The 23562-nt window shown below is 37.7% G+C and overlaps 1 protein-coding gene across 1 annotated transcript in view; it reads left to right on the top strand.

The window, feature by feature from the left end:
* The window catches only part of LOC136880897 (cytosolic phospholipase A2), a 421785-nt gene that overhangs the window by 124743 nt on the left and 273480 nt on the right, over nucleotides 1-23562 (top strand). The window contains exon 2 of the mRNA XM_067153430.2: nucleotides 3100-3304. Within this exon, the coding sequence (XP_067009531.2) occupies nucleotides 3123-3304 (182 nt within the window). The 5' untranslated portion in view covers nucleotides 3100-3122. The remainder of the gene's footprint in view (nucleotides 1-3099; nucleotides 3305-23562) is intronic.

Raw genomic sequence — 23562 nt, 5'->3', positions numbered from 1 at the left:
CACCTGATGGCCAGACAGGCATCAATTTTTGAAAATGAGACAAAGTCTCTCATAGTGCATTGGCACTGCCGGTGGCTCCAAGTAGCTTACGCAGTGGCCTCCACGGTATGCACTAGCCATATACAATAATAAAGTTTTATTATGAATCCACCTGTTCAATACATTATAATGTTGTCACATTTAAAATAACTTCATTAGTTAAAAAGTTATATATGGGACATGTTTCGCTCCCTTTCAGAGAATCATCAGCCAAATCTGAATCTCGAATAATTGTTATTTACTTAAATAATGACTTAAGAACTATTAGAACATTTTTGACAAACTTAAAACTTATTCTATTAGAATATCATAAAATATAAAATCTTTGTATACATGGCTTAATTACATATGCTTAATAGGAAGATACATTAAAATTATGGAAGAGAGAGAGTGCTAAAATATAAAATAAAATAAAAATATATATATCAATGTCCAAAATCTTAGAGAGACGTGAAAATCAATCTTAGGAGTTAAATTTGAGGATTTTCTTGGCAATGAGATCTGGTAAAAAAGTTATTTATCCCTAGTGGATAAGAGTCTATAAAGATTCTGACACAGAACAGACAGTCACCACATAACCTCGGACAACACCAAACCGACAAACAGCAATTGGAGGGACATTCAACAAGATAAACCAAGCAGCAGCTTTCAATACAAACGTTGATTTACGTCCCTTTCAATCATCCATTAGTTCAACGAACGGTCATTGACATCTATAAGAACATATCTTTTCAACAGCATTCGCCGAGGTCATATGACAACAAGCATTTAAATTTCTTGAAGACCAACATTTATCCTGTTACAAGTTCAATCATCAAATTGACGATAATTTGAATCTTTATAGACTCTTATCCACTAGGGATAAATAACTTTTTTACCAGATCTCATTGCCAAGAAACTAAGATTGATTTTCACGTCTCTCTAAGATTTTGGACATGATATATATATTTTTATTTTATTTTATATTTTAGCACTCTCTCTTCCATAATTTTAATGTATCTTCCTATTAAGCATATGTAATTAAGCCATGTATACAAAGATTTTATATTTTATGATACTAATAGAATAAGTTTTAAGTTTGTCAAAAATGTTCTAATAGTTCTTAAGTCATTATTTAAGTAAATAACAATTATTCGAGATTCAGATTTGGCTGATGATGCTCTGTAAGGGAGCGAAACATGTCCCATATATAACTTTTTAACTAATGAAGTTATTTTAAATGTGACAACATTATAATGTATTGATTGAACAGGTGGATTCATAATAAAACTTTATTATTGTATATCAACAGATTTCAATACGGATTAAAACATGAGATTAGTCACTTGCAATGCACTAGCCATGCGTGTTGGTGGGTGTGCTATTTACCAACTGATGAGCCCAACTTAGCACACTGGGCCGAAATACTGGCAACCAGGAATTAGTTAGCGGGAAAAAAAATTTACTCATTCAGAACAAATATTTCAGGTTCCCTTTGGGAATCAACATCTTTATTATGAGGTTGATTAGCCATTCTTCCAGGATCTGAAAATGGCGAATAGTATCATTTGTTGATTTCTGTTTCTGAAACTCATAAACAAATATTTGCCCCAATTTGTCCTCTAGAATACCAACTTTATCTTCATATTTTAATGACAATGTCAATGCAATACCTCATATCTACAATTTTTTGTTGTGTTTTTCATATTTTTGTATAGAATTACGTGCCAAATTACACTGCTTTTTATATAAAAAAAATCATAAACTAGTTTGTCAATAACTGACTGAGTTAATTAAGAAAACAATAACTTGCAGCTGGTTTTTTTTTTTTTTTTTTACGAGCTCGAAACTGTCAATACTATACATCACATCTGCAGGGAGAATAGAGGTTGGGCTGATGACCTAGGTGTTAGGCCCCTTTAACCCTAGATTGGGTGCACCAATTTGAGTCACAGTAATGGGTGTGCAGTTGACTTTGTCTATCTGTTCTTTTTTCAGTTGTTTACAGGCTCCAATTGCATAAACATTTCATTTAAAGATGTTTTCTCTTTTGTTTTAATGTTAATCTCAAAATAAAATTTAAAAGATATCAATTATTTGGCCTTCTAGGCTGGGACCACAAGCTCACCGTCAGATGGCTTCTCAATTTTAATCAAATAGGCTGAGTGAACCTTCAACCAACCTTCAGATCCACATAAAAATCCCTGACCAGGTCAGGAATCAAACCCAGTGCTTCTGAGTAAGAGGTAGACATGCTACCTCTAGACCAAGAGACTGACAGTTTTTGGATACAGCTAAGATTAATGTAGGAATTTGACACACCCTATTTTGGTCCCCTTAATACTATTTTGTCACTATACACTAATCAAATAATATATAGCCTAGTTCACACCCCAATCAATCAATCAATCAATCAATCAATCAATCAATCAATCAATCAATCAATCAATCAATCAATCAATCAATCAATCAATCAATCAATCAATCAATCAATCAATACAGTCAATCAGTTAATCAATACTGATCTGCAATTAGGTCAGTCGCCCAGGTGGCAGATTCCCTATCTGTCGTTTTCCTAGCCATTTCTTAAATGATTTCACTGACACTGGAAATTTATTGAAGATCTCCCTTGGTAAGTTATTCCAATCCCTAACTCCCCTTCCTGTAAACAAATATTTGCTCAAATTTGTTCTCTTGAATTCCAACTTTACCTTCATATTGTGATCTTTTCTGCTTTTAAAGATGCCACTCAAACTTATTCGACTACTAATGTTATTCCACGCCATTTCTCCGCAGACAGCTCGGAGCAAACCCCAGCTATCTCTGTATCTAAATATCTAAATATGCCATTTTTCTGTGATCGTAACACAAACAGATAGGCAAAAGTTGATATGAACATACTTTTTATTTTTGTATATCTGCTCAGATAAAAGAGAAGTATGAGACAAACAGTTGAAGTGTACAGACAAAACTATAATTTCATTTATATAGATAAAATTTTTAAGTCTAGGCTTATTGTTGTAACAGGATTTCAATTATTTTGTTACCATGTAATGATTTTTCATTGCTTCTTATTTTCAGAGATTGTTGTGAGAGGATAAACCATGTTTTTCCATCAACGGAAAAAGAGCAAAGAAGAGCGCATTGTGACACCCAAGGATGCTGTAGAAGAGACCCAACCTCTTCACCCTCCTGCATCACAACCTGTTTCACCCTCTTCATCTGTGACCGAACCGATTGATTTGGAAAAGAAGCACCGCATTCATAGTGCTTTGTGGGATAAAGGGTAATGGCAACTTACTAATGCTATATTTTAAATTACTGTATTTTGTTAAAGTGGAAATTGAGGGCATTCCAAATTAGTATTATGTCCTTGCAGCCTTTATTAAATGATTTCTTGAACTGCCTCACCAGATGTTGTCTATTCTTGCTCACATATTGAAATGTGAAAGAACTATATTTGCATATTATCATTATTGTCACCATCATTCCATATCCATTACCTTGAATGCGTTATCTAAATATTTTCTGTCAAGGAATTTTTGTTTTGTTTTTCCTTTCAGTCATTGAGTCTTCTTCTCTCTTCTTGTGTGAATATTTGTTTTGGTATTCTCTCTTCCATACTCCTCTTATCATAATCTGTTATAGATATCTGATTTGTATGGTGAAGTGTGGGTTCCTGTAGTCACATCCTTGTTCATGAACCATAGGCAATAGTTGAGTAGACTAGTAAGTGGTCCTGAGAGTTGGGATACCAGTTGTTATGGAATAGGAGTGGCCATTTTGAATGTATTCTGAGCCATAGCCCTCCTTATGCTTAAACTATTAGTAGAGAAATTCTCACTGGGACTATGTATTATGCCCTTCCCGCATCCAGTTCGGTGGTATAGATGTTGATTCCCATAGGGAGCCTAAAATATTTGTCCCGAATGAGTAAAGGAATCCCAGCCAGCTTCTCAGGGCATTTATTCTCAATCCTGTCGGCGTTTTTATGGCAGGTTGGTTATTGAATTTTGCCTAGCATTTAATATGTAGATAACGCATTTTATACCTATTTCCTGGCTTATTTCGTGATAAATTACTATTGTATTCACGCTGATGTGTTCTTTTCTTGCAATACCGGTACTTTTTTTTCTTGGAGTTTTATAAGATTAATTGAGACTCTAATCTTTGATGTGTTTATCTGATGAAAATGTCTGTCTTTTTATCTCAGTGTGGGCTCTCCTCAACAATCCAAATCTGATGATGTTTTGTCTTTTTGACACTGCCATCATGATGATACATATTCCGCTATTGTGTCCATGTGGACTTCCTTGACATACTATGAAGTTGTTCATTCTATTTAACTTTGTTGCGGGTGCTTGCGTTTACTCCGATCTGACTGAAACTTTACTTTCAGAATAGTGTAATTATACATTTCTTCTCCCACTGTGATTAAATATGTTGCTTGCGATATATTTATATATTTCATTTCAATTCCAATGTAATATTGCACTATTCCGAGTTATTATCTGCACTGTGTTATATCATGAGGCTTGAATGTTCAGTACTTTGTAATCTAGTTTCGTACTTGTTCTTATTATGCTTATGTTGCAATGCTTATGCTGTTATATGACCTGCATTCCTTCATTTAGCCTTACTCATTACTATTGTTTGTTTCATAATCCAAATTAGATTATATCTTTTCATTGGCTAGTTCCAACATGTTATTCGGTACCTGTTCCCTTTCTTCCTTATAATATAGTTTCTAGCTTGCTGCATTGTGGATACTCCTGTAAGTACCGTTCATGTTTTCAACTTCGTACCCATTATTTTCAAATATTCTCTTGTATTTTCAAATATTCTCTTGATTACGTACAGTCCATTGTATAGATGTATGAACTTTGCAAATATGTTAGCTGATATGTTGGAAGTTGGTGATTTAATTTTTGTCTTGATTTCTTGAAATAATGCACGCGATATTATGCTAATACTTGCTCCAGAGTCAAATTAGTATTGTTTCCTAGCAGCTTTTTATTAAATGATTTCCTGAACTGTCTCACCAAATGTTGTCTTTTCTTGCTCATATATTTGTTTTGTTTTTCCTTTGAGTCATTGAGTCGTCTTCTCTCTTCTTGTATGAATATTTGTGTTGGGATTCTCTCCTTCATACTCCTCTTATCATAATCTGTTATAGATGTCTGATTTCTATTGCGAGGTGTGGGTTCCTGTAGTCACATCCTTGTTCATGAACCATAGGCAACGGTTGAGTAGACTAGTAAGTGGTCCTGAGAGTTGGAATACCAGTTGTTATGAAAGAGGAGTGGGCATTTTGAACTATTCTGAGCCATGGCCCTCCTTGTGCTTAAACTATTAGAAGAGAAATTCTCACTGGGACTATGTATTATCCCCTTCCCACGTCCAGGTTGGTGGTATAGATGTTGATTTCCATAGGGAGCCTGAAATATTTGTCCCGAATGAGTAAAGGAATTCCAGCCAGCTTCTCAGGGTATTTATTCTCAATCCTGTCGGTGTTTTTATGGCATTTTGGTTATTGAATTTTGCCTATTTTACCTATTTCTTGGGTTTTTTCATGATAAATTACTATTATATTCACGCTGATGTGTTCTTTTCTTGCAATACCGGTACTTTTTTTTTTCTTGGAGTCTTATGAGATTAATCGAGACTCTAATCTTTGATGTGTTTATCTGATGAAAATGTCTGTCTTTTTATCTAAGTGTGGGCTCTCCTCAACAATCCAAACCTGATGATTTTTTGTCTTTTTGACACTGCCATCATGATGATACGTATTCTGCTATTGTGTCCATCTGGACTTCCTTGACATACTATGAAGTTGTTCATTCTATTTAACTTCGTTGTGGGTGCTTTCATTTACTCCGATCTGACTGAAACTTTACTTTCAGAATAGTGTAATTATACATTTCTTCTCCCACTGTGATTAAATATATTGCTTGCGATATGTTTATATATTTCATTTCAATTCCAGTGTAACATTGCACTATTCCGAGTTATTATCTGAACTCTGTTATATCATGAGGCTTGAATGTTCAGTATGTTGTAATCATGTTTCGTACTTGTTCTTATTATGCTTATGTTGCAATGCTTATGCTGTTATATGACCTGCTTTCCTTCATTTAGCCTTACTCATTACTGTTGTCTGTTTCATAATCCAAATTAGATTATATCTTTTCATTGGCTAGTTCCAACATGTTATTCGGTACCTGTTCCTTTTCTTCCTTGTAATATAGTTTCAAGCTTGCTGCATTGTTGATACTCCTGTAACCACCGTTAATGTTTTCAACTTCGTACGCATTGTTTCCGAATACTCTCTTGATTACGTACGGTCCATTGTATAGATGTACGAACTTTGCAAGTACCTTAGCTGATATGTTGGAAGTTGGTGATTTAATTTTTGTCTTGATTTCTTGAAATAATGCATGCAATATTATGCTAATACTTGCTCTGGAATCAAATTAGTATTGTTTCCTTGCAGCCTTTATTAAATGATTTACTGAACTGCCTCACCAAATGTTGTCTATTCTTGCTCACATATTGAAATGTGAAAGAACTATATTTGCATATTATCATTGTTGTCACCATCATTCCATATCCATTACCTTGAATGCATTATCTAAATATTTTCTGTCAAGGAATTTTTGTTTTGTGTTTTCTTTCAGTCATTAAGTCGTCTTCTCTCTTCTTATATGAATACTGTATTTGTGTTGATATTCTCTCCTTCATACTCCTCTTATCATAATCTGTCATAGATACAGTAAAAGTCCGCTATAGGGAGTACGGCATATAACGAGAGCTCCGTTATAACGACGACTTTTTTCTGTCCCTTCAAAATACCTATATTAAACTGTGTATCGTCCTTCGGTTACAGCGAGAACCCTATCACTGGCGCATCCGTTATTACGAGCGATTAAGCACACACGATTTTTTCCATTACCGATATTTATGCACCCCAGCGATGATATTGTATGCGATCGATTACCTTCGGCATCGTTTCCGCGCTATGTGCACTAGCGATTACTCTCGTTGACATTCGAAGGCAATGTCGGAGTCGATTGGTAATATCCGTCGACAGCTGTTCCGTAAAGAAAATTCTAAATGAAAGAGAACATATTTTCATAATAAATGCATAAATAACATGTCTGATAACAGTGGTTAACTCGTTAAAAATTAAGGCTGACTAAACGACCGCTTAATTTTGAGGCTAAATACTGCAATTAAATAAGAATGGGATACACCTCGAGATATGGCAGAGTGCTTAATTGATTTCAGAGGTTAGTTTATATTTTGTTGCGTCTGGTTAAATTATGGAAAGGCTATTATGAAAATTTATAGCGAGAAAGGTATAATTTCTCTACTGGCACTTGAAGTGTGTTTTCATCATACGGTAAGTTAATGGATACCACTGGCAACTACCGTGGTAACCACGCTGCTTCTTTTCACACGCGCACAGAACTCGTTGACAATAAACGACCGCCTCTTTACTACACATCGCTAGCCGCGACAGCCGGTTGTACAGTGCCTGTGTATTTCTCAAATCTGCAGAATGGCATAAAAACATGCGACCCATCGAATTCTTAGAAAAGCCATGGCTACTCAGTGGCAGTCATAACGCGTCTATTGTACTTGATGCTTAGTAAAATAAAATTTATAGACAGCAGGAATATTTTCGTGATGGATAGTCATATTGTAAAGATACATGGGAAAGGTATTGCCAGCAAATTTTCAATGGGTTCTAGTCGATAATATGCCAATTTTAAGTTAATGTTTATTAAACACTCGGAAATTAGAATAATTGTACAGCCACAAGAAAATACGGCATAGGCCTAACTAAAGCCAATATTTGGCGTTAGCGTGAAGACAAAGAGCTAAAAACTGCATTCAGTCATCCGCAACAAAGAAGCTTTAAAGAAGTCGAAGATAAAATTGTGAGGTATGTGCACGAAAAACGGAAGGGCGAAATGGCCATACCGTGGTGCAATAAACTCGTTCGTTGACTTTCAACATTCGCGATTAGGCCTATACATCGCTAGCCGCTGAATTTGGCCGAACCCGACAAGGGAGGCGTGCGTATAGCTGTAGCCGGTTATATCTGACGCTGCGTAAAAGTAAGTTTTATAGACAGCAAGAATAATTTCCTGATGGATCGTTGTACTGTAGAGACGCATGGAATAGGTATTGCCGGAAAATTTTCAACGAGTTCTCTTCGGTATTATGATGCCAATGTTAAGTTAATGGTCCTTAAATCCGTGGAAATAAAGAATAATTGTGCAGCCGCAAAAGAAAAAAAATACGGCGTGACGAAAGTCAATGTTCGGCGTCTAAAAATAGTCTAAAAATGCGTAGGCTTACTGTACAACATGACATTCATATGATTTTACAAACTTCTTTTTGAGCCTGATTTAAATTTTTTGAAGGAGAAAGTGGTGTTCATCTTGAATTCGGAGAAATACGGTACTTTATTTTTTTCAGAATGAAATTAAACATACACTTTCACGTAGTATCGGATTACAAAAAATAACAAACAAGTAAGCCTTAGTGTAGATATCATCTGCAGAAACGCAAGTTTTAAACAAACTGATTGCCTTTTCGTACCGATTTTAAAGTGCATGAAGGGTTTTCCGACTTTTATACAAAAATCGGATATAACGACAATCCGTTATAGCGAGTAACATTTTCGCTGTTATGAATTCTCGCTATAACGGACTTCTACTGTATCTGATTTCTATTGCGAGGTGTGTGTTCCTGTAGTCACATCCTTGTTCATGTACCATAGGCAACAGTTGAGTAGACTAGTAAGTGGTCCTGAGAGTTGGGATACCAGTTGTTATGGAATAGAAGTGGGCATTTTGAACGTATTCAAAGCCACGGCCCTCATGCTTAAACTATTAGAAGAGAAATTCTCACTGGGACTATGTATTATGTGCTTCCTGCATCCAGGTAGGTGGTATACGTGTTGATTCCCATAGGGAGTCTGAAATATTTGTCCCGAATGAGTAAAGGAATCCCAGCCATCTTCTCAGGGTATTTATTCTCAATCCTGTCAGCGTGTTATGGCAGGTTGGTTATTGAATTTTGGCTAGCATTTAATATGTAGATAACGCGGTTTATACCTATTTCTTGGCTTATTTCGCGTTAAATTACTATCGTATTCATGCTGATGTGTTCTTTTCTTGCAATACTTTTTTTTTCTTGGTGTCTTATGAGATTAATTGAGACTCTAATCTTCGATGCATTTATCTGATAAAAATGTCTGTCTTTTTATCTCAGTGTATGGTTTCCTCAACAATCCAAATCTGATGTTTTTTTGTCTTTTTGACACTGCCATCATGATGATACTTATTTCACTATTGTGTCCATCTGGACTTCCTTGACATACTATGAAGTTGTTCATTCTATTTAACTTCATTGCCGGCACTTGCGTTTACTCCGATCTGACCGAAACTTTACTTTCAGAATAGCGTAAGTGTTCATTTCTTCTCCCACTGTGATTAAATATATTGCTTGCGATTTTGTGTCATTTCACTGTTTGCAGTGAAGTTTATTTGGAACGAAAATGGTGTCTAAGCTGTGAGAACGACAGTAATAAAACGTGAATGTATTCATAAATGTTAAAAGAATGATGCTTCCATCAGGCGCTTGAGGGGAATGAAATGTAGAAGGCAGTGAGAAAGAAAGACGTCAGAATATTGTTAAAATATATTATTGAAAAGTAACATTCGACTTCACTGGAGAAGTACTAGCAGAACGCTACGCAAATCTTTGAGAAGTAGGCTAGTCCTAAAGAAAGAAGACCGAAATTAAAGATAAAATAATAATAATCAACCACAGTAACATCGCGAGGCATCAATGATGAAGGATTTACTTAACTCCGTAGAATAAAACTGTACAGTCGGATTGAAAGATTTCCGCATTGCTACATCACAAGATCCCAACAAGGCGACATATCAAACGATAAAGTTTAGCCTTAAGAAGCTAGATAATAACAACAACGGTTGCACAAGACCTAGGAAACGTTATATTACAGTCAGATTGAAGTCTTACTAGACATATTGAAAGACTCTAAAACATCGTAAGAGATCATTTTAAGAAACGGTAGTCACAGATTATCAATAGATTACAGTAGGCTGTGTGTCCGTAAGATGACGAAAATGACTATGTTGACATACTTTCCTGTTCCAACTGCTCAAGAAACCAGACACATCATATGCTAAAGAAGCAGCGGCAGAAACTACCTGGGCTATGGTGACACGATCTGACAAATCCAGCCCATGACAACCGGCGATGACCTAAGACCGTCCCAGGTGTTTCCACAAGGATGAGAGGATGCCGTGAACCCAAACACAGCATGTCCTAGCCAGCTGGACATGTGACAACAATGATAGAAGCAGGAGGAAAGATAAGTCATTACAGTTATTTCCTTATGTGAGTAATGAAAATGATATTTGTTTTGAAAAGTGCCATTCTATATTTTATGTTTCTTTATTGGAAGATATATACGAAGTGCTATCTTAAATTTTGTCAAAGAAGTGATGTTACGTGAAAAGACAACCCAAGTAAATACGTTAGAAGTTATTAGTTAATCATCTAACATGACTGACAAATCCATTGATGTAGGAAGTGGTTAGCCAGTGATAATGTAATTTTACGTTCGCAATGCTGTCAATGTTCAGTGAGAAGAGGTTAATTTAGCTTCAATGCGAATATTATGTGACATTATGGTGAACATTAGGTTTACGTTAGGGCATGTACTGTTGAGCTGAGATGAAATGAGGTCGTATATAGGATATGATAACGTTGTAGCAAGATATATGGAGATATTTTATGGAATTTTAAAAGAATGGAGGACAGAATGGAATAGTCAGATGGATGGCTAATGATGACAGAGTAACAAGTGTCAAATTGAGATGAATTAATATGTTTATTGTAATGTAGAGTGAAACATGAGAGGTGTAATGTGAAATGAATAATTTATATGTGAAGAATGGTAGAAGGTTATAATGAATAGTATTGGTGATGATTATTGTTTCGTCGTAAATGAAGTTATACAGGGTTTCCATAGAAGAACTCCAGGGTTTTGAGGCATTGTAATGAAATAAAAAACTTATATTAATGTTTAATACATGGTTGGAAAGGTTGCATTTTCAAGTTTTTTTAACAATTTAATAAAGTTCAATATGAGCCCCTTTAGTGGCACAGCACACATCGTAATGGTATTCCACCTCTTCCCATGTCCTGGCCAGCATGTCTGGGGGAACTGTTGGCACACAATTGATTATTTGTTCCCTGAGATGGCCAACATCACAAATTTTCTCCACATACACAAGATTCTTGATATGCCCCCAGAAGAAAAAGTCCAACAGAGTCATATCAGGGCTCCTTGGAGGCCATGGAATAGGTCCTTCCCTTCCAATCCATCTGTTGCCGAGTCGAGCGTCAAGTGCCTCACGCACACGCAGACTGAAGTGTGGCGGTGCCCCATCTTGTTGGAAGTAGACTAAACCTTTCTCCACCTCAATGTCACCTAACTGAGGAAAAACATATTCCTCTAACACGTCACAATAGACATCACCATTGATATTTCTTTCAACAAAAATGAAGGGACCTATCACCCTATCATGCATAAGACCACACCAAACATTCACTTTTGGCGTGTCACATTCATACTCTACGAACTCGTGGGGCAGCTCTGATCCCCAAGTTCTGCAATTATGTCTGTTTACTGACCCGTTCACATGAAAAGTTGCTTCATCACTAAAAATAACATTTAAAAAAAAAAAATCATTATTTTCATCGATTTCGTTTAGCATAGAAACAGAAAAGTCAGATCTCTTAATCTTGTCTGTCGGTTTAACGTGGTGTAACAGTTGAAGTTTGTAAGCAGTTAAACAAAGTCTTTTACGAAGTACCTTATGAACTGTTGATCTTGGTAACCCCAACTCCAGACTGCGTCTTGTCAATGATTTCTTAGGGCTTCGAAGGCATGAAGCTTGGATTCTGTCCACATTCTCTTGTGACACACGTGGCCTACCCGGCGACTTTTATTTTAAAACACTTCCTGTTTGTTTGAAAGCACTTAACCATTGGCGAATGGTTTTATCCATAGGCAGGTCAACACCATAATTACGTCGAAAGTTTCTTTGTACTGTAACAACAGAATGAGTTTCTATTAGCCAAATAACATATTGAGCCTTTTGTTGCGGCATCGCCATAGTGCAGCAATCCAGACAGCACAGGCTGCCGCTACGTTGTTTCAAGGTCAACGCTCTGCAGCGTTGCCAACTGTTGATGAAAACATTTCCAATTGGTATGAGTAAAACTTGATGAGCTACTCGTTTCAGAGAAATTAACTACATTTTTGCTATCTTCTACAGTTATTAAGATATGAATTTTTAAAACCCCAGAGTTCTTTTATGGAAACCCTGTAGATTATATTAGCGATGACATTAGTTCAATTTACATAATTTGAGATGGAGAATGGTTAAAATTGTTTCTCAAATGTCTGTTAATTCTTCAACAAGCCATATATAGCACTAGTTAAGATCTAGATAACATTCCTATGTTGACACCTACTCATTAGATCGTCAAATAATTCCAGATAGGAAGAGTAGCACAAATGTAGCCTATATCTATTCAATGTTTCTAACCACAAATATTCTCATTCAGATAGGGAAAGCTAGGAAGCTTATTTAACTGCATTAATCGGTATCACTGGTAACTTTTCTCTATAATTGAAGGCTAATGGTAATTGATAGTCTTCTTACAAGCTAGATCACTTGATATCCAGCAGAATTTAGTTAAATAGTTGTCAGATATGAATGATAGCACAACAGCAGTCACATATAATTACTATGTGGGCACTTAAATTAATTTTTGAGATTAATAATTATTTTAAATGAACAATTTGAGTAAATATAGGTCATGACATTTCAGTCATGTTATTTTTAAAGGGAGTAATTACTTAATGAATTATCTTTCTCTCCATATGAAGTGAAACATAGTACCAAGAGTTTTGAAGTGATTGAAGTGTTTGAGATATTTGAAGTATGTGAAATATTAAAAATATTTGTAATTGAGAACATTTCCTTATAACAAATGACATTTGCTGATAATTGAGTATGAACAGCTACGTCAAATGAATCTACCGCGCTATGATGTGATTAGGGAATATTTAAGTAAAAGCAAGTAAGAGTTTTGGAAGCATTTCATGCAACGTTTGAGGAAAGATGATAATGTGATTTTAATTTTATTCTTAACTTATTCAACACAAACAATCTGCATTGGACACATTTTTATAGCTCCCAGTCAAGATTGTAAATAGTGTAAACATATTTTTTTAAAATTTAGTTGGAGGCCTCTAATTTGATTTCTTCAAACATCTCCTGCTGTTTTTCTTGATCTTCTCACCTTTCCTTTCTCATTTTTTCAATCATTTCTTGCTGTTTCTCCTACTGCTTTCTTATAATTTCCTGTTGTTTTTCCTCCTGCTTTCATATCATTTCCTTCAGGATTTCTAGTAGTATTCCCCTTTGCTCTTCCTTCATTTTCTTCATCTATTCCTGGTTACTCTTTATTGCTTCGTCCCTCTTCTGTAGTTCTTCCTTTTGCTCCTTCTGATGCTCTTCAAGCTGAGCTCTCATTTGGCTAAGATTTGCCATCTTTAATTTTATTTTATTGCTGTATTCAGGAACTATTTGGAGAGGTCACACAATGCCGCGCGAGACGACCGGCGACTCCACACCGAAAACATATAATATTACTAGATCTAGACGGAACCTCTACCCTAGAACTGGCGCTAACACCCTGACTGTTACGAGATCGAGAGGGACATTTATTACGCAAATGATCGGAGGCACCACAACTAGAACACTTCCTTAGTAAATTAGGCTTACGAACAACCGAAGACTCCCTCGCATTAGAAGCAGCGGGGCGCAAGCTAGTAACCAGAAGCGAGTCCGCATGGCGGAGTAGCAAAGCAGAGACAGGAGTGGTATGATGGGGAAATGCCCTCTACGATAGTAAGAATGATCTCCTCCACAATATAATGTAACGCAAACAGCCTGACGTAAAATTTGACATCAGAAATAAATTCTGTTAAAGGCTCATCCGGGCGTTGAACCCTGAAATAAAATTTCAGCACTAAAGAGTTGAGAGCCCTAGCCGGAATAAAATGAGTAAGCAAATGAGTATGAAACTGCTGAAGTGACAACTGATCAGAAATGGCATTGATTATTTTATTAGAAAGCACTCCTGTAGTATACGGATAAAGAATTTGCAAAATTTGGATGTAAGTTAGTCCGAACACGAGGGCATGATCCTGAAATTCAACAAAAAATCGCAAAAAGGTGACTACATCATCCGCGGAATTTACCAATAACGTTTTTCAGCATGCTATTTAATGGGTGAGGGATACTAGAAAAGGGCAAGTTCACAGAGGGCAAGATTGATTGTTGATTTGGGGAATTAGCCTGGGGAAGAATCCTAGGTAAGGAACATTGCTGCAACTCCAGCAAGCCTTGCGACCCATCAGACTCAAGATTACAAGTACCCTTATTCGATTCCTCCTCAACCCGATTGACAGAAGGAATAACATGTTTAGATTTAATGGAGAGTACGGCCAACCAAGCCTCAACCTTTCCTAAAAGTTGGACAGCCTTGTCCTTTAAAGCTCCAACTTGACTTACTAATTCCTCCTTTAATTCTAAGGAAAGTAAATCTTCCGTCCGATGAACATAATGGGTTAGACGCCCTTGTACTCATTTTAACTGATGGAGGGACGCTACATCATTTTCTAGAAAATCCGTAACTGAGGATATGTCAGTTAAATTGGCCTGAATAAGGGACGCCGAACTCGCAGCCTCACTGTTGGAGAACTTGGGCACTATGACGACTTTGCCTAAATTTGTTCCCAATAATAGCTCGTCCGCTTTAGCTGTTCCTTTGGACTCTAAATTATGAATTAATAATTCGTATAATAGCTCCTCTTTTCGAAGAGACCCAGGATAGGCCATGTCTCGAGTAGCCATAGTGCAAATATCTGTGGCCACCAAACTGAATGGGTAACACCGTAACCGAGAGAGACCTCGCACACTCAAAATTGCCCAAAAGCACTGGTAGGAGCTCAAATAAACGCTCTGCTACCAAAATGCTGCACCAAGAATTGGCAGCGGAGGTGAAAATAAGGAAGGTGCGGGCTTTAAGATCAGAGCCATTTACCAGTCATGCAATAAGGGCGATCCCCCTGTGGGTGGGGGCGGTAGAATAACACCCACGGTATCCCCTGCCTGTCGTAAGAGGTTACTAAAAGGGGCCCCGCAAGGCTAGTGCATACCGTGGAGGCCACTGCATAGGCTACTTGAAGCCACCAGCCTTGCATCTTGGGTGGTGTGCTAAGTCCCAACTGACGAGCCTAACTTAGCACACGAGGGCGAAACGCAGGCAACCAAGAATGAGTTAGCTGGAAAATTTATAATGTCCAATAACGGACCATTATATTGGTATTATAAATTTACTCATTCAGGACAAATATTTTAGGTTCCCTATGGGAATCAACATCCACGTCATTTGATGGCCAAGCAGGCATCAACTTTTGGAAATGAGACATAGCTCTCATAGTGCATTGGCACTGCTGGTGGCTTCAAGTAGCCTATGCAGTGGCCTCCATGGTATGCACTAGCCTTGCGTCTTGGGTGGTGTGCTAAGTCCCAACTGACGAGCCTAACTTAGCACACGAGGGCGAAATGCAGGCAACCAAGAATGAGTTAGCTGGAAAATTTATAATGTCCAATAACGGACCATTATATTGGTATTATAAATTTACTCATTCAGGACAAATATTTTAGGTTCCCTATGGGAATCAACATCCACATCATTTGATGGCCAGGCAGAAATCAATTTTTGGAAATGAGACATAGCTCTCATAGTGCATTGGCACTGCTGGTGGCTTCAAGTAGCCTATGCAGTGGCCTCCACGGTATGCACTAGCCTTGCGTCTTGGGTGGTGTGCTAAGTCCCAACTGACGAGCCTAACTTAGCACACGAGGGCGAAACGCAGGCAACCAAGAATGAGTTAGCTGGAAAATTTATAATGTCCAATAACGGACCATTATATTGGTATTATAAATTTACTCATTCAGGACAGATATTTTAGGTTCCCTATGGGAATCAACATCCACATCATTTGATGGCCAGGCAGGCATCAATTTTTGGAAATGAGACATAGCTCTCATAGTGCATTGGCACTGCTGGTGGCTTCAAGTAGCCTATGCAGTGGCCTCCACGGTATGCACTAGCCTTGCGTCGTGGGTGGTGTGCTAAGTCCCAACTGACGAGCCTAACTTAGCACACGAGGGCGAAACGCAGGCAACCAAGAATGAGTTAGCTGGAAAATTTATAATGTCCAATAACGCACCATTATATTGGTATTATAAATTTACTCATTCAGGACAAATATTTTAGGTTCCCTATGGGAATCAACATCCACACCGGAAGACAAGATATTAACATTGACCTCCAATGACTCAGTATATATGCACAACAAAATTCTCTTATACTAAACTCCACAAAATCTCAGGCAATCATAATTGGATCATAAAAATTACGGAGCTGCTCAAACAATGTCGCAATCCTGCGTATCCTACTGAATGGTAACATTATTCCCCACAGTAAAACAGTTAAAAATCTCGGCTTAATTATCAATGAAACACTTGATTGTTCTGGTCACACGAAAGAAATACATAAAAAGACTTTTGGAGTGCTTCACCCTCTTAAACGGCAGAGGGATATATTTCCATTTGAGCTAGAGGCCAAACTAATACAGACACTCATTCTCCCTATTCTTGATTATTGTTACGTTGTTTTAGTTGATATGACGAGAGAAGAAACACTTAAACTTCAATGAGCAGTGATTTATTTACAACATTGGGTACGATGTTCATACCACCCCATACTATCAGGCTGTCCCATGGCTGAAGCCTGATAAATGTCGGCAGCTACACACTTTAACGATGGTGTTTAGGAATTTTAGCTGAAAGTCGGCCACTGTATATTTCTTCTAAATTCACCTTTTTATCGTCATTTCACAACTTAAAATACATGTTCTAGATCCTTTCTTTCTATTCCACTGCACCGCACAAATAAAATTAATAGATTAATTGTGGTGATCAGCGCCACGTTATGGAATTCCCTGCCAGCTCAGGTCAGAGAAACTAGCTTTTTATCAAGATTTAAGGTCACCTTCCGAGACTACCTGCTGAGGACATCTGACTGAATGGTTGAAGTGTGAGTGTGTACGTGCCTGAGGATTAGTCATTTTTAAGAGGTTTTAATATTGAAATAAAATGGCGTATGGCTTTTCGTGCTGGGAGTGTCCGAGGACATTTTTGGCTCGCCAGGTGCAGGTATTTTTATTTGACGCCTGTAGGTGACCTGCGCGTCGGGATGAGATTGAAATGATGATGAAGAAGACACATACACCCAGCCCCGTGCCAGCGAAATTAACCAATGATGATTAAAATTCCCGACCCTGCTGGGAAACAAACCCAGGACCCCTGTGACCAAAGGCCAACTCGCTAACCATTTAGCCATGGAGCTGCACTTTTTAATATTAGTTAGTTTTAATATTAATTTAGTTAGTAATTTATTTAAATATATTTTTAATTCTATTAATTTATGTAGTTTTAACTGTTTTACGTATCTCAGCATTTTATTTAAGATTTTGATTAGTATGTGGTTAAGTATACAAGAGGGCCTCGAGCCCTAACTTCGCCACTGTAAAAAAGGCACTAATGAATAAATAAGTAAATATAGAATGTAAGGGGTATGGGTATAGATATTTTGTTAGTTGGTAAAGAAAAATATACGTCACAACATATGCTAGGGAGTGTTTACCTTGTCCTATTAGTTTCGAACCCTTCTGTCGGCAGCCCTGAAAATGGTTTTCCGTGGTTTCCCATTTTCACACCAGGCAAATACTGTACCTTAATTAAGGCCATGGCCGCTTCCTTCCCACTCCTACGCCTTTCCTATCCCACCGTCACCATAAGGCCTATCAGTGTCGTTGCGATGTAAAGCAAATTGTTAATTCGTTTCCCTCGCAAGCCTGGGGTGCAGAATGTAGTAGTATAAAGTTACAGTTTTATGACGCTAATATTCGTATGTATAATTTTTAATAACGTGCCAGAAACCAACGACATGGAGCTGTTGCCATTTCAACACCGTTTTGAGGCCACCGACCAAAGTCAGGATTTGAACCTGCGAACTCGGACTCAGAAGGACAGCGACTCAACCAACTGAACCACATGAAAAGGAGGTGATTGTGATTATTGTTATAAATAGATTCAGTTTGTGTGTTTACACAGGCTTTATGAAGAGCATTTATTAAGGTGTACGTTTTCCAACTGTCCTAAATGCACGAGACCGGGCGGAAGAACTAGCTGGAAGCTAAAGAGCCTTCCTTCTCTGTTCACTTTTCCAAACCAAACTCCATGGCGAAACAGCCCCAAAGGGCCATCGCCTACCAAGCGACCGCTGTTCAGCCCAAATAAATAAATTAAATACTTAATTGTGAATCAAACCCCACTGTCGGCAGCCCTAAAGATAGTTTTCCGTGGTTTCCCATTTTCACACCTTAATGACAGCTGATGGCGGAGCTGTTGAGGATCTAACCAGCCTACGGTGCGACGTAAAGCAAATTCTAAATGCAAAATAAAACATCTTTTCACAACCCCTTCCAAGGAAAAGTTGTATCCACGCTACTGGCCTAGACTTGGCCACCGAAATTATTTCGTGGGTGTGCCACTGCATTCACTCACCATTTAAGGTACAGGGTAAGCCCGAAGAAAGGTTGATACTCAAAATACACCATCATAAATGATGCAGTTATTACTCAAAAGTACTAAAGAAAGGTAAGGCACGCGACCTAGTGTTTTACGTAGAATCTGAATCAATAGAACGTGGCTTCCCATTTTAAAAATGTTTCATGCATCGACTGCGACTCATGCCTCAGCCGTCTTGATGAGAAGATAGAAACATTGGAACTGAGTTATCACATCCGCTAATTACAAGATAGCTACATGCACTTTTGATGATGCCATTTGAGATTCCAATCAGTCCCCGGGCATTTGACAAAATATGTAGACCTACCTATAGAACTAAGGTACGCATCTGCGATCTGTCTTGCTACTGTTAGAATTAAAAAAAAATCATAACTTACCGAGGATGCACATTATTTTGCCCTTAGTGACAAAACGGTCCCTGTTCAAATAAAGTTACTTATATGGCACAAAATGAGGAACTAACGTGCAGCTCACAATCCTGTCACAGTCTTCCGAACGCTGCAACTTAAACACAGCACATCTTTCAACCACGATACAACCCCAGTTTCCTGGAACCAATCTGCAAAAGCTGACACGATGTTGTAAGCTTTCAACTGTTTCTGGCCGTGGACCCCGTTACCTTGGTGGTCACGTTCCGGCCCCCTACTGAGTAATCCCTGGCTAATTGCCCTTTTCCTCATCTTTTAGCATTTGTCAACACACGGTTACATCCCACAGTGAAATATCCCCGCGCATCATAATCCTAAGTGTCTTCCTTTCATTCAAGCAGTACAAATGTGGAGAATTATGAATGGCCGTATTGAGCCCTGCTAGTAGATTTTTTGTCGCTACGTTAATTAGTCATTTCGGCGTAAGTTTTAAGTTGTTTGTATCGTGCGTAAAACAATGGCTGATCCTCGCTCTAGTTTCAGGAAACATTTTGGGGGGGGGGGGCCACTGGGCCCCCCCTTGGCTATGCCAGTGTGTTATTGACATTCAGTGTAAGACAAGTAAAGAGTTGAATAGTAAATACTCATCACAATGACACTCGTTCTAGTGTAAGTTCTTAATGTTTTCTTCCAATTTGAAGAATGCACCTCCTGAAAAACCAGGTCAAACACTTAAAGTACTAGCACTTGAAGAATCTCCCTGAATTCAGTTCAGCTGAAACAAGTCTGAACAGCATAATATAGATGGGAAAGTGTTGAGATATTCATTTGTTTTAAATATGGATCTTTGAAAATGTTGAAAGAACAAAAGGAAATAAATAGAATATAGCTGAGTTGTACATGGAAGGATGAAGAGAAGGGAGGTATAGTGTAGCCTAAAAGTTGGGCTGAGAGATGTGGAATGCTGGAAGGAATTTGAAGAAAAATAAAAATGTGGATTTAGATTACTTAATTTCTTTTTAGTGAAAATAGGAATTAATAGATCAAATAAAGGATTTGGTTGTTCTGATATCTCATGAAGGTTGAAATTGGGATTAAAGTATTGATCCAGGTGAATGAAACAATTTATTTCCTATGATTATCATTAATAGATCAGGTGGAGTGTTGTGGGCTGCCACTTCAAGTACACCATGGTGTTTGTCAGCTGGTGTGCAGCATCTGCATGTGTTATCCACTGTTGCATTGTGATTTCTCCCTCCTTGTCCACATCATTATCTTTCTCACTGTCTGCTGTAAATGTGCATGCCGCTACAATTTCTTCGTCATAGTGCCATAGCCACTGCCATACCACTTCAGTGTCCTGTGACACGCTAGTAAATCTTTCTTAAACTCAACAAAGAGGCATTTTACAGTACAGTATTACCATAATTGATTGTACAGTCTGTGCAGCAACTCTGAATTGAATCAAACTAAAAAGTGAATATTTGGTGTACTTATAGTTATGTTCTTCCTATCATAATTAAAAATGATTATCTTCTGCTTGTTTTATGACTGCATAGGATTACTTTAGTCAATCCATTGTTCAGCTCTCTTTGAAGGGATTGTTCTGGCTTTGTGGTCCTCCCTGTGCTTCTTCAGATGCTCTGATCTTCGTGCCCTTTCCTCGGTTAAAAATATGTATGTTGTTGGTTTGTTTCATGTAAGGGTAAAGTGGAGGTTTGTATTCGTGAGTTTTGTATTCAATTTTATCTTATTTATGGTGTCTTCTGTTGTAAGGCCTATTTCCTTCAGATTCTCTCTTACGTCTGTGATCCGTTTACATCCTGTTGTGGTATTTTTTGAGACGAGATTGTGTTGTACTAGTTGTTTCAGAAGTCTCGAATCCTGCATCCTCATATGTCCAAAGAATCCTAGTCTCCTCTTGCGCATAGAATCTGTAATGGGTTGTCGCTCTTTGTACACAACTTTATTAGGTATTATCTTCCACTGTCCATCTTTCTGGTATTTTTTGTTGTTGCAGGTCCTTTCAAACCTCCTTTCAATTTTCTGAAGTCTGTCAGTCTTTGATTGCTTATTCTGGTGAAGATGTGTTTCTGCTGCATATGTACATGTATAACATATGTGTATGTATAACTGTGTTGTATTAGTGTTTTATTTTTGCATTTATTGATAGACATTTCTTTTTGTAGATATCCCATGTTAATTTTTGTGCTTTAACCCCTCAACGTCGCAGCCATTTAAATAACTTCCTACCCCGTGGCCGGATGAAATTTCAACTACGCGCGACTGAAATACATCGATTCACTTAAAGCGTTACTACAAGTATAAGAGTAGCCCGATTTTCACGAAATTTGGAATTCCTTATAACAGAACTATGTACATGCAGATAATTACATAATTGTTTCACATTTCCTTAGTAATTTAGTTCCGTGTGATAGAGTTCGAAGCACTCTTTGAGACAGGGACTCAAGTCACACTCCTGGAAGCAGTACACTGACGTCTTCTTTTCGCCGTGTTTTGAACACAGGATACAATGTCTCTGAGGTTTGGATTTCCAACTCTTGGGTGCTAATTTCCTGATAAAATGTCTTTCCTGCAACCTTGGAACTGTATTATCTGATGCGCACCGGCCTTGAATATTTCGTTCCCCCCCCCGAGCGAGCGTATTTTGTAAACAAACCTTTCACCAGCTGAACCCGATAAGGTAATTGCTCAATATTTATCTCTGTGACCTGTGTGAGTGTTATTAGAGAATTTAGCAATCAGAATTCACCGTTGAAAACTTCTCTTTGACCTGTATAATTATCTATAGTCTCTTACACGAAATTTCCAAGTACTGTTTCCTCCTCATCGTCACTCTCATCATTTACCACTGCTACATCATCTATTTCATTATCACTGCTGCTTATGCTGTCACTACTACTTCCGACTAAACGTTCATCTGAATTATACAATATTTCGAGCACGTTACTGTCAGTCATACCACAGCTGAGCGCGGCGCGTCACACGGACTGGTGAAGCTGCAGCGAGACCGAAAGCAACAGGACGAAACTGAATTAGGGGAATAACATTTATGACGAAACAAACCAACTCGATACATATTTCAGATGAAAGGTCGAGACAATGTCTTTCAAACGAGATATATACGATGAACAACTGGTTCTCGTATCGTATGACAGAAAGCAGCACTAACTGATGCCTACACAGAGCACTCGTGGAGAGTTACAAAAATATTACAAGCTGAGAAATAAAGACAAATATAATAAATAAACCGCACTCCCAATGTACAAATAGAGCAAAGAACATCACACGAAAAGGCAAACTTCTCAGATCATCATTTCTTTATTGTATTCTGTGGGAAAGAATGAAGCAAACCGACTTTTAAAAAAGCAAGAGATTAGTGCTCAGACTTATTTGACAAATAATTATCCTTGCAAAAACAACTACATCATTACGATTTTTCAATTCTTATTTACAACGCTGATAAACCCGAAAATGTCTTCTTGGAAACAAAACAATTTGCATATCAATAATTCCAAAACCCTTCGCGCTATAGCCGTAAATGTGAAACCATGTATGGGTCTATACCACGTATAGAGGTCGGCGCTGAGGGTTTAACTAATATATTTGTCCTTGTTTGGATTGAGATTTTTTCATTTAGGTTATGTGTTATTACTTCTTCGAGATATTTAAATTGAGTTACTATTTTGATTTTATTACCATTTATGGTAACTTCTTTTAGTTGTGTTGGTTTTGGGGAATAATTTCTGTTTTTTTTTTTTTTTTCAAATGATATGGGAAGCCTTACAGTGAAAAGGTGTTGAGAAACAGACTGTAGAAGGAGTGAAAGAGATGTACAATGGGAGTGTCAGTTGTATGAAAATAGGAGGAGAGAGAACAGGCTGGTTTGAGCAGAAAGGTGGATTAAAACAAGGTAGTGCTCTGTCACCTTTGCTCTTTGTAGTAACAATGGATGAGATAATGAGGAGAAAGAAAAATGAAAGTGATGATGTTTGCAGATGACCTGTTAGTCTGGGGAGAAAAGGAAGAGGATATCCGGGAACAGTTAGATGCTTGGGTAGATGAGGTGGAACAATATGGAATGAAATTTAATGCCTAAAAGAGCGAGATAGTGATCACAACTAGAAAGAAGGAGAGACCTACAACAGGGATAATGTTTGGAGGGGAACAGCTTAAGAAGGTAGATAGTTTCAAGTACTTAGGAAGTATCATAGAATAAAGTGGAAGAAATGATAAGGAAATAATCAAGTGTGGAAGGCGAGCAGGAGCGTTCCTGATAAGTGTCAGAAGCCTGGTATGGAGCA

This window comes from Anabrus simplex, chromosome 1 (genome assembly GCF_040414725.1).
Source record: "Anabrus simplex isolate iqAnaSimp1 chromosome 1, ASM4041472v1, whole genome shotgun sequence".
Lineage (NCBI taxonomy): Eukaryota > Metazoa > Arthropoda > Insecta > Orthoptera > Tettigoniidae > Anabrus > Anabrus simplex.
The sequence above is the reverse complement of the archived record's forward strand: the minus strand, read 5'-3'. Positions and strand labels throughout refer to the sequence as shown.